Source organism: Elephantulus edwardii, unplaced genomic scaffold (assembly GCF_000299155.1).
Source record: "Elephantulus edwardii isolate Elephantulus edwardi_28Jun2011 unplaced genomic scaffold, EleEdw1.0 scaffold00001, whole genome shotgun sequence".
NCBI classification, from domain to species: Eukaryota; Metazoa; Chordata; class Mammalia; order Macroscelidea; family Macroscelididae; genus Elephantulus; species Elephantulus edwardii.
Window position 1 is genome coordinate 2,765,567 of NW_006399751.1, and position 12,705 is coordinate 2,778,271.

General features: G+C 46.1%; 1 protein-coding gene across 1 annotated transcript in view; it reads right to left on the minus strand.

Moving 5' to 3' along the window:
- ZFHX3 (zinc finger homeobox 3) overlaps positions 1 to 12,705 on the minus strand; it is a 185,793-nt gene that overhangs the window by 101,983 nt on the left and 71,105 nt on the right. Inside the window, exon 3 of the mRNA XM_006878643.1 lies at positions 10,675 to 10,906. Within this exon, the coding sequence (XP_006878705.1) occupies positions 10,675 to 10,906 (232 nt within the window). The remainder of the gene's footprint in view (positions 1 to 10,674; positions 10,907 to 12,705) is intronic.

Genomic DNA, 12,705 nt, shown 5'->3' on the forward strand with positions numbered 1-12,705 from the left:
TTTTCAACAGTCACTGGAATCTAATGAGAGGCATGGGGCAGATGGTTCCAGAAGGAACCACTGTGTCCAAACTAAAATTTCCCATTTCTTTCTTTTTTTTTTTTAAATTTCCCATTTCTAGTACCTATAGCTGTGAGAGAATAAAAAGGGGGTGATCTGACATTGTAAATATTGTCACTATTAGAAAACTAGATGTGTATGAATGACTTACAAACAAATCATTATGCTTTGTAAACTTTCACTCACTCAACAACAACAAAAACAAACCTCTGTTGTTTAAAAACATCTAGTGTGTTGTGTTCATTACATCAGGCCTCGGAAACCAATACACTGTCAAAAAAATTCCCTTTCTATGCTGAATGTACACAGGACTGATTTGGCCACATGCCACCTGTGACTGCTGAGAACTGGAAATATGGCTGGGATGATGGAGAGACTGAATTTTACCGTTTTCTTTAATATTAACTCATTTCCATTTACAAAGCAGCATGTGGTGTATGGGTACCACATTCAACAGGCAGACAGGGAATCTGGGAAGTTCCTCCTTCTGTTCTCAAGGGACCCAGAAACCAGAGATCCATCAAAGTGTGGGCAGTGCACATGCTAATTTGGGAGGTCACAAAACTTTCCTCTCTTGGTAAAAGTTTGAAAAATCATTTGGGACTCCAATTCTCATAATTGGGTCAGAGTTTGAAGGGGGTTCCTTAATATCACTCTCAAGTCTGAGAAAAAGCCTTTGAGCTATTTCTGTGAGCAAAGAGAGGCATGCCCTAATTTCCTCCCTGGCCCCCTACCAAGGTCAGGGATAAGGCTGGGATGTGGGACAGAACAAGAGGTCGGCACATCTGACGGGGACACACAGTGAAGACCGCCACTTCCTGCTCCAGCTCCCATCATCACAGGTCCCCTCCCTCAAATCAACCCTAGGGAGAGAACTTCAAACCCCCAATCCAATAAAGATACCTACTCACTAGCATTTTCCACTTTTGAATCAAAGCTCAAAATGTCACATTCCCTGGGTCCTTGGGGAGAAAAGATTTCACCACAATCACACATACAGTGGTAGGACATTCTGCAGCTCCCTTCAGATTCCCTGCTCTCTGACAGACCAACAGGGATCTTCTGGCCTACTCACATCCTTAAGTGGGGGGATCCCCAACCCCATGTTCACACCACTGGCACCACAAGTCTCCAAATCCAGTGACCATTACGAGGCACTTCCTCACTGTCTTTGCTGTCACCCTTTGTTGTGTGTTGTGGGAATTCTACTGCTGTCTTGCAGAGTGGGCCATGCTGAGTGGTGCAAGGACACACTGGCACCCTCTCATGGAGGTGATATGGAAGATGGAGCTACCTGTAGGGCAGTGTCCAACCTTGGTCTGTCTTTAAAACTAAAAGATCACATAAAACCAAGGCAGTCAGTGAATGGTGGACGTGGAACATGAAAGAATGACCGAGCATCAACCACTGCAAACCAGGCTTCCAAAGCCAGGTCCGAGGGTGTTTCTAATGGGCTCGTGTCCGGCGGCAGATGTGTAGCTCCTCTGGGGCAACAGAGCTGGGAGCAGGGAGGCTGCTCAGAAGGCAGACAGTCCAAGTGACCATCCGGCAACAGCAGAATCCCCAGAGGGACCATTCCAGACCAGCAGGCAATCGGCACTGTCCACCTTCCAGAAGACCAAGTCATTAGCATATTTTGCAGAGCGCAAGCAGTAAAGTTTAATTGTCTTAATTACCCAGTTCTAGAAGGCTCCTAGATAATGGCTCTCAGATTTCTTGCCTGGTCTCCACATAGTTTTCCTGACTCTAGCTTCATTATATTCTAACTTAGCAACAGTAACCTCTCCAAGGCAGCTTTCCCTAACAGATGCCCAAGCTGTAACAAAGGCTGGGCCCTGCACCGTAAGGGTCGCGCGCGCGCGTGTGTGTGTGTGTGTGTGTGTGTGTTCCTGTTCCTCCATCTTCACATTGTACATGTGTGATGTGTGTGTGTGTGTGTGTGTCGGTGCGTGTGTGTGCGTGCGTGTGCGTGCCAGGGGGAAGGACACACTAACATCTACTTAGAGGAAGGACTAAGACAAAGAATATGTAATCAGAAGCCATCACAATTACAAATGTAAATGAGCAGACAATTGGCACTGACCTTTGTAGATTGTTAGAGGACTAATTAAGGCAAATCAGGACTCTGTTCCAACAGAAAAACAAGACCGTCTACATCCCGAGAACCCCTCCTGTCCTTTCTCTGTGGCTGCAAAATGCTTAAGTATACATGTCTTCCACACCAACAACCTGCAAACCACCTCCATGAGAAGGAAGACACAATCAGATTACCTCATGGTAAACTGTCAGCAATGCCACTGACATCTACGCCAACAAAACACTACCAATATCTGAGCACTTGCTGCATGTCTGACATTGTATTAGATTCTGTAGAAATATATCCCAGTCATGATACAGCCAGAAGCAAAAATTACAAACTCTGGTTGAAATGATTCTTGTCAAGTGGTAAGGGGGAAAATTATTAAAAAAACAAAAACCAAAAAACCCCAGCCCAAGCATCAAACTGTCCCATGTTCTATAAATGCCATCTTTTCATTTAACAATATTATACTGTCTTTTCATGTCGATACATAATGATCTCCCTTTATCACTGCATTGTAAAGCATCTTTCTAAAAAGCCAGCTGAAATTTACAATCCTTGTCCAAACAGTCCTTCACTGGGGAATGCATTTAAAACAGGGAAAGTCGTCTTTGCTTCATTCCTCCGTTAAGTACTTGAGGTTTGAGCCACCTCTGCTCTTTCTGATGAGTTTTCACACTGAACTTTTCCAGTTACAGATACTTTGCTCCAACTATCTCTACGCCTACCCCAAGCCCCATCCATAAAGCATGCAATAAAAAGAGAAGAAAAAGAACAGACCATAAAACTTTTACAAAAACAATGTGTCAGAATTACAGAAAGAGCCACAACATATTTTAGTGCTAGGAAAAAATTACACTGAAATTGCATGTAATTAAGTTATTTACAAAAAAGATGTACTTCATATTTGAAGGGCAGCCTCATGCCAATTTGAAAAGTAAAAACAAAACCAAATGACAAAGCTGAAGACGATGTCTCCTTGTTCACTCCAGCCGAGTGAATCAGAACCCCTCCCTGCAATGCGGCCTGAAAAAAGGATCCATCAGTTAAGTCAGTGAGTGTTCTGGAAAAGACTGTTACTAAAATCAGGTCATTACTTGAAAAGCGACCCCCAGCCACCCAAGCCCCAGTAATTCATGAGTCAGGGTGCCAAAAAGGGCGTGGAAGGGGGAATACTGCCTTTTGTGCAAAGCAAAATAGTCCATAAACTTATCATGAATGTGCTCTTCATAACTGCATCACTGAGAGATCCTTGAGGTCTGAGTCCGTGTACTTACTGGTTTCTTAATTAATGTGAGAACCCTGGTGGTGCAGTAAAGTGCTCAACTGCTCAACGAACCATTAACCCACTCGCCACTGCTAACCAAAAGGTCTGAAGCCGTCACCCTCCCCACAGGACAGAGACATGGCAATGTGCTTCCTTCAACAGTCCATCACAGAATGAGTTTAAACGGACGAAGTCTTCTTTTCTCCACTCCTCCACAAGTGCTCACAGCTTCAGCCACCTCAGCTTTTTCATATGTGTTTTTACATTTAGGAAACCCCAATAGGGAATTACAGTCTTCTCGACAGGGTAGATGTGTGATGGAGCTGACTCAATAAGAGTGGATTTGGGGACTTTTTTTTATTAATCAATGTATCTGTGCCAAGAGTTGAGAGAACACCAGGTAGGTTCCCTAGCAAGCTATTTTGTAGACAGTAGGTTCTCAAGAAAGACTGTATTGCCACTGAGTCATAACCTAGCAGAGCTGACCTACAGCGAGTTTTCAGTGGCTGTAAATAGCACAGGAGGAGACTCTCATGTTCCTGTCGAGCAGCTGGTCAATTTGAACCACTTGCCTTTGGGCTGGCAGTGCATCTCCTTATCCACCAGGCCACTAGAGCTTCCTTAATAAAGACTATATAAACCTAATTAACAGTGGTAACACTTAGAGACTGGTGCCACCTGAAAGGAAAAGTCACGAGGGGAAGGGTAAGAGAAGACAGGAGCAGGAGGAAGCCCAGTGCGGATGCACAAAGGGCCTCTTGTCTTCTCGCTGCCCAGGGCCCTGACAGCATGACATTAAGTACAGCTTCGCCCGGGAGAAATGCCTTTTTAATAAGCACGTGGGGAAGCTGATCCTGCACGTGACACAGCAATGAGAACTCTCAAGAGTGTTTGGTGAGCTGAGAAGCAGAGGGAAAGGCAAGCGAGCATCAGCAACAACGGGCTTTCTCAAGTGCTGGGTGCAATGCGGGACACCTCAGTCCCAACAAACTTTGAGGAATGCCTGATTATACAGGCATGAAGTCAGTATGAAAAAGTCCAGACTACAATTAAAAAAAGAAAAAAAAGGCTGAAGAAAGAAAACAAAACCCCCACCTGGCTGAGCTGCTTTTTCTGAGATATGCTATTTCCAAGCCATGTTTCATGGAAAGATTCGTGACTTCCATGTATGCACATGTCTGGATGTCCAGGGGGAAGGGCACGGCCAAAGAGCCCCCCACGTGGGGCTAGAGAACACAGGGAGCTCATACCATCTTTACCTGTGCTTCACAGGTGGAACACGTTCTTCAAACGGGAAGCCTGTGGCAGCCTTTGGTCAAGCGAGCCCATCAGCCCCGTTCTTCCAGCAGCCCGTGCTCACTGTGCAGCGCTGACATACTCTGATGATTCTCACTGCACTTCAAATGTTTCCATCAAGTCATCATCCTCCTTCCGGGCGGTCCTCCGTCAGGTTTCTGAGGTTGTACATCCTCCTGGGAGGACACTACCCATCTTTCTCCCAAAGAGCGGAGGGTGGAGTTGAACTGATGACCTTCTGGTTAGCAGCCCAACATGTACCACACTACACCACTGAAATCCTTAAATAGATGACAGCACACTGTACATATAAATGTCTTATGGAGGGGAAACTAAACCTCACTTTACTGTGACACGTGCTTTGCTGCCGTGTCTGGAACTGAGCCGCTAAGATCTCCCAGGTACAGCTGACCGGTTCTCTGCTCACTCACTGACACGAGGGTGAAGCTCTCCCTAATCATCGGAACGCTGCCTGGTGGCCAAGGCTGACCTTTTGGTGCAGGGCAGAATCTGGGCGTTCGACCACGAGGCCTCATTAGGGCTTCAGGGCCAGCAGCAGGAGTTCTGAGGGACAAAAGAACCATCACAGTGTCTCCAACTTCTGGATTTACACATCCACGTGGGTTTTCCCGTCTATATGGTAACACAAATGATTGGCTAACGTGACCCAGTACCAAGTAAGACTGCTGCTGTGCTGAGCCTATGAGCCTATGATCTGAACCGTGCCCTGTCCTGTCCTATCCTCTTAGCTCTTTCATACGTAAGCTCACTGTTGCAGTTACTGTGTCAATCCGTCTAGTTGAGGGTCTTCCTCTCTCCGACCTTTCACCTTTCCAAGCATGGCATCTTCCGCCAAGGACGGGTTCCTACTGACAACATTCACAAAGTGTATGAGACCAAGTTTCACCAGCCGTGTCTCCAAAGAGCACCGTGTTGCATTTATCCAAGCCAGATTTGTGTACTCTTTTGGCAGACCATGAGATATTCAATACAAAGGTAAGATGGCATATTTTTCTTATCAACCAAAAAACTCTTCTAGGGTTCATCAGGCTCAATATGGGAAATGCTGACACCTCTAGAAGGTGGTGTGAGATTCACATACGAGGAACTGAGCTAAAAAAGTCAGGAAAAGATACCCTTTCTAGTAGATTTCCTATTAAGAAATGCTAGTACACTGTCAAAAGAGGAGCATCAGAAAGAGTCCCAGAAGTAGCAGCAGCATGTGACTCAATGCAACAGAGCAGATTCACAGCCTCCATTCAGCAGCCCACGCCCCCACCCCCAGCTTAGAGTAAACTCAGCAGTGTCCCCAAGACAGGCTCAGACACCTCTTCACACAACTCTATTTGAAGAATAACGTCTTGGTCTTTATGTTAGAGAGGAGAAAGTTAGAAACCTTTTATAAAATCTGTGTTTACACAAGTTGACGTTAATGAACTTAAATGCCTCAAATCTACCAAGCCCACAATGGCCTCCTCCTTTTGAGACACTCTTTCAAGATCCAAGTTCTGGCAGAAATGAAGATATATATTTTACTATGCTTTGAGTGAAAGTTTACAAAGCATATTGTTTTTCCAATCAATAATTCATGCTCCTTTTGTTCCATAACACTGATTACAATACCTACAATGTCTGATCATATTGTCATTCTTGTCACCCATCTTAACAAGTGTTTATTATCTATCAATTAATTTTCTCCTCCTCCTCTCTCTTACTCTCTGCAGGATATATTTTAAGATGAATTTTCTTAAAGAGTTTTCTAAAACAAAACTGAGTTACTGATGAATGCAATATGAATGCAACTTATCAGTGTGTTTGTTCCACTCTAAGCAAGCTGCTTAAACTAAACTGATGTGGAGATGATGATCGGAGGAGGAGAGAGTGGTGAGCATAGGAGAACATAACTGAAGGGCAAAGACCATCTAGAAAGCTCTTCCAATAGTGAAAGTCTATCATCTCTATTAAAGCTTCTAATACACTTGGGGAGGGAGATCCTAATACACTGTAAATGAGAGAAACCCAGAAGGCAACGGATAAGAAAACCATTCCGGCGTGGACTTCATAAACAGAAGTGCTACATTATAAAACAGGGGACTGTTTGTTCTAGTCCATAGCGCTCGGGTGAAACGGCAGCTGTACACTAGTTTGGGGCACCTCGTTAATAAAAAGGGGATTCAAAATAGAGTGAAAGGAAAATCTGAGGGGCTCAAGGAACCAGCTTTTGATGGACGATTAAATCAATGGCACATGCAGAGCTGGGGGGGGGGGGGGGGGGGGGGGGGGTGAGTAAAAGAAGTGGGCAGGACGAGGAGGAGGAATGTGTAAAGTGGCCAGGAGAGACAGGACAGGCCAGACTACGGCAACACATGCACGTGGGGATGGGGTCCAGCCAAACATCACAAAGGTTTCTGCCTTCAGGAACAGAAGCAGGTCAATGGAGACCCAAATCAGCCTTGCTCCTGAGAACCTGCAGAAAGGATGTGGGAGTCCCACTGATCAAGGCAGTAACAACGCCATCAGGAGGGGTTTTGATAAACACGCAGGAGGGTCTGCAATAACCTGGAGGTGACAAAAATACTGACCCAGTGACCCACAAAGCTTCCCTAACCACACACACTGACTGTCAGGAGGACCTGCCTGCTCACTCTGTCAGTCACCCTTGCAGGCTCCCTCGAGGAAGCACCCTAAATCTGGGTGGATCGTTTCACTGACCAGTCCTGCCACTGTCTCCGGTTAGTTGTGACACTCACACTCACAAGGCGGTGGGCCGGAGAGGGGACTCCATATCCATCACAGAGAGAAGAGAACCAGGCAAAGACTGAGCAGTGAGACTGGAGCAGAGGACTGAGGGCACCTGCAGGTGGGGATGCCGACTCCTCCAGGAGGAAATGAAGTGGACAGAAAACCTGCCACACTGGAGCATTCAAAGGAAAAAGGTCTGTTCTAGCAGAGGTCTAGCTATGAATTAATCATAGGTACTGAGAAAAGCAGGGAAAACAAAAAGTTCTACAAGAAGGTAAATGAAATTATAAAACTCTACATGGCTCAGCTGTGATTAATATTTATAGAGTTATAATAACGAAAACACTGAATATTAATATAACTCCAAATCATTATTTAATCATAGTGGAAGATGGAGGGAGGAAAAGATTAAGTATGTACGGGAAGTTAGGGAGTCGAGGAGCATGACTGGGGTGTGTGTGCTAGGTATGAGTTTGTACATGTGTGAGGTGAATACATCTCACAAACACGGTGTCTGGTTAAGTTATGTTGCAGAGTTTACATATTTATATTTCTGAAAAGGGTATTGGTGCAAGTGTGAGCATGGCATGATTGTGTGTAACACTTATCTATGTTTATGTGAGCGAGAGAAAAATAGTGTTTGCACACACAGGGTGTGGGCAAGGGGCGCATGCGAGTGCACATATGCACAGAGTGTAGTTTGGGGGTTTGGGGATGAAGTCTGTGAGGCATGGGGGTTGCAGAGCTTGCATCCGTGGTTGGTCTGTGAGTGCGTAGAAGGCATAGGTACGTGCCAGTGAGTGTTGGCACAGGACAGACATCCTCACCTTCTAGTTAGCCAACAGAAAAGGCAAACTAAATTTGCAGAAGCCAATCAAGCAATGCAGGAGTGACATATAAAAGACAAAACTAGGAGTCAAAATCTCTGTGGAGCGGGATGGGGATGGGGAGGTCACTTCTTGTAATAAGGTTTGTATGGTGTATTCTTTTGGAAAGTGCAAAAAGTCTAAGGTGGCTCTTTGGATGAGAGGGTGCTGCAGGGACGGAGGGATAAAGAGGCCTAAATGTCTGTCTGGTCAGGTCAGGGGGCACAGCAGGCAATCAGCTGGAGGAAAAAACGATTCTCAAAGAGTAGTGCATTCAGTGGGGATGAACTCAGAGCCCAAGACTGTGAAGTCAGTCCAAAAAGCTCTCCGAATGGAATCTGGCAAAACACTTGAAAAGGCTGGGAGCTGAGGGTCAGGGACCAAACCCCAAGCAACCGTGCTACCGTGGATTAGTCAACAGGGGTTTATGAGTCACTGCTTCTACTTTCACTATATGCCTGAGGAGGGCGAGACCGATCTGATAGCTTCCTAACACCATAAAGTAAAGAGCACCTTTGGAGAGGGAACATGCAGATAAGGTATGCAGACCACCAGGGAGGGATTGGACAGTTCTGCCATCCTGCCATGCTTAAACTGAGAAGTAGGATATGGGAATCTCACTGTCATCAGGAAAGAGGAAGAAGTCAAGAGCGAAGTGCCAGAAAGTCTTGAACAAGATGGAGCCAGACCAAGATATGACAGGCAAACACAATACTTACAGCAGTGGAACAGGAGCAAAAATAGAGCAGAGCTAGAGACCAGTAAGTGACAGAGCTGAGCAAGATCTGCTGCCTCTGACAACCAAAGTCTGGTGTCTGGCCTATCTAGGCTTACTAGTGTAGGGAGAGCGGGTGCACATAACTGGTAAGAGCTTTGTAAAATTTACTAAGGGCAAAGCCTAGAGTCATGACACCACAGAGGCCCACCCGATGTCATGCTTAGGTAAACAGCCCGCTCTCAAAGAACTGTCTTGAAGAATTGCATCCAGAATACTACCATCTGGAGTTGCAACCTGTTCTCTTTGCTAATAAACTACATCATTGTAAGTACTGTCTGTGGGTTCTGTGTGGCCATTGCGACAAATCAGTAAACGGCGTCACAGAGTGGTGAGAATCAGGAGAGAGGCAGTAGGTGTGAGAATTGATGGAAGGAGGGGGTGGAAAATGGGGGCATGTCTAACCTCCCAGGAACAAGCACTGCTGCTGATGTTCTTAATGGGGATTCATTCTTCCCCTCTGTGGAGTTAGTGAGGCCCAGATGCTGCCACCCCTGTGCTGGCCGTACTGTTTTCAGTGATACTGGCCCTTGTGGCAGGTTGGGGACAAAGTGCCAGAGAAAAACCACTGACAATGGGCAAAGGAAATAGGAGGAAAAGAAAGATAAGCGCCCTAGAAACAAGGGAAGGAGTCTCAAGACAAGAACAAGAAACAGAAATCACAAATGCTGCAGAAAGTTGGAGAAAATAGAGACCACGAGACTGGGCAAAAGCAGGGTCACTATGAATGGTTTACTGGAGGAAGTGAACCGGCCATGGAGGGAGGAGGGGTGGATTAGAGATGAGCTACAGAAGTGTCAAGAAATCTTGGGTGGAGAGAAGACCTGGAGTGGGGGGAATGGGGTAAGAAAGGGTAGACAGGATTAAGGGAGACTGTTTTATTGAGTCAAGTAACTAATTATCCCAGTGCCTATAAATTAAGAGAGAGTATGTTGAATGGGGAGGAGGGGACTTCGAAGGGAAGTTGTGATTCTACCAGATTAGGTTCCAGTGGAAACAGGCACAAAACAGTACAGCAGGCAGTGAAATAGGCGGATCATGGACAAGGTGACACGGAGTGGGGCTGAGTGGGAGCCGGCCATGCATGCACTGAGCACTACTCTCCCTGTAGGGACGCAGCCAGACTGACCTACAGAACCACTAGAATCACTCTTAGCTGTATTTTAAGATCTTCTCTCAAGTTCATTTTTACTGAGAAGACTTTGTGACCACACACTCTAAATGCTGAGCCACACACAATTTAACATTTGCTTTATGTCCACTTGAGCAATGAACTGAATCCTGAATGGCTACTGTAGGAACGTCAGGATGGGACAAAAAATGTGCTGGTCTGCTCACAGGGGTGGCATGAGATCTCCCTTAAGGCTGAGCACTCACCCAGTGGTTTGAAAACATGTGGCTAAGAGCCTTAGGAACAAACCAAGCCACAATCCACCTGTTCCTTCCAGCGCACAATGACCACCTGTGAGGTCCAGAATGGACACATGGATTAGTGTGACAGCAACGTCTTCCTTACAGAGACCCTGGGGAGGCCTCATGGAGGTGAACCGCAGGACCACCTGGTCTCTGAGCTCACCAGGTCCCTCACCTGGATCTGTGGAGGGGCACCTGCGGATGGTGAAGATCTGTCCCAGGTCCTCATCCTCCTCCGGAAGGCCCTTCTGCAGCCGCTGCAGCTTGCGGAGGCTCTCGCTGCGCTGGTGCTTCATGGAGCGCACGTGCTGGATGAGGTTGAGCTTGGCCTTGGTGGAGTAGTTGCACAGGACGCAGTGGTAGTAGCAGCTCTCTCCCTCGACGCCACTCTCATGCTGCTGCAGGTGCTGTGAGGGACAAAGAAGAGGGATACACCCTGCGTGAGTCACACAACACCTGCCCCTGCCACGAAGCCCATCCTGTCTCAGTGGTAGCCATGCCTCTGAAGTCAAGAGAACATGCTGATCATAAGGCTCCCCAGCGGGCTTGGTCGTGTTTGCCCCAGTGAAACCTCTCTTGCAACTCTGAAGACAAGCACCGTAATTCTGTCTCCTCCAAACACCCCCTTCCCGGGTGGATCTTCAACTGCTGCTCCACTGCTATAATTATTACAAGGCTCTCCAAACTGTCCTGCTTTATTTAGATTGCTGCTGTTGTTGTACATACTGTAATGTAGGAAACTACTCACAGCTGACCCTCCACTGAGTTTTAAGAAGCCATCAGTCTCACAGGAGGATGGTGTCCGTCTTTCTCCTGAGGAACAGCTGGTGGATTCGAATCACATGCCTCTGGGGTGGCAACGCCATTATCACTTAATCACGAAGCCACCAAATCTCCTAATTTAGATTAGGATCAGAAAACTGTAACCTCAGGCTGTATATGACATACTGCCTGCTATTGTCAATAAAGTTTTATTGGGCACAGCCTTGTCTACTCATTTACATACCATTTATAACTGCTTTCGTGCTACAAACCACCAGAGCTAAACAGCTGCAAGAGAGACTATGATGTGCAAATACTAAATTACTATCTGGTCTTTTAAAGAAAACTTTTGTCCCCCTATTTTAGACTGATTAACTAACTACATGTCCACCCTACCTGTACAGCACCCTATGTTAGTAACACAGACTAAAAGCTGCAGTCTGACTTGTTAAAAAGAAAGAAAGCTCCTGTTTAGTTTTCATTTAAAATTACTGTCTATCAGAAGAACACAAAATTACGTTTTTCCCTGGGTTAAAAAATAACAGGGGAAAACATTGCTTCACACAGCTTCCTGTCAATACTTCAAGGTTGTCTGACTTACTGCCTCAGATAGTCAACAGGACGCTTTCCATTGTGTTTGTGTAGACACAAGCCTCAGATTCCAGAACACACAAGTCTAATAACCAGCTGGAAGCAGGTCCTCATAGGATCCGAGCACAGCAGGGGTCATGGAAAAGTCAACTCCTACACCAGAAAAAGATCAAAGAGCGACGGTGACCCACGTTGTGGCCCATGCTGCACACACAGTCAAGGCTCTGGGTCCTGTGTAAGCACAGGCCTCGAACTTCACTAAATGAGAAGGAAGGAACATGCCGCCATTACTGAAGCGTCATCTGTTTCAACACAAACAAGTCATTTTAGTGGAAGGGGAAAATTTTCTGTTGGGTGCACGTAAAGTATGAGAAACAAGCGAAACCACTTCAGTGGCTAACCCAAGGTCACAGGGCTAAGTTTGTGACCTTGATCTAGATGTAGGCTTCTTATTTCTCACTAAAGGAAGCAGTTCAGTTTTAGAGAAACCAAGGAAACAGTTTAATGTTTCATGTGCTCACGTCATTACCCGCCCTTTTTTCATCCTCATCACCCAGTCCCATCCCTAGTTGCCCAGAAGCATGAGAGGCTACATAAATAACAACAGATGCCCTGGATTGTGTCATAATAGTGGTCTTCTCTCTGGCCCACATGGTTTTACTTAGTGTCCACTTCTTGATAGCTGTTTCTGGTCCTGTAAGGATATCTTTCTGGTGCAAGCACATAAAGCCAGGCACTGGGCAGGCAGATTAGTTACAAAGTCCTGCACATCACGGAACCCTGAACACAAGAGTACAACCCCATAAGGGTTTCTGTCTGAGGACACTGCGCTCAACTTACACTTTCACCCCCA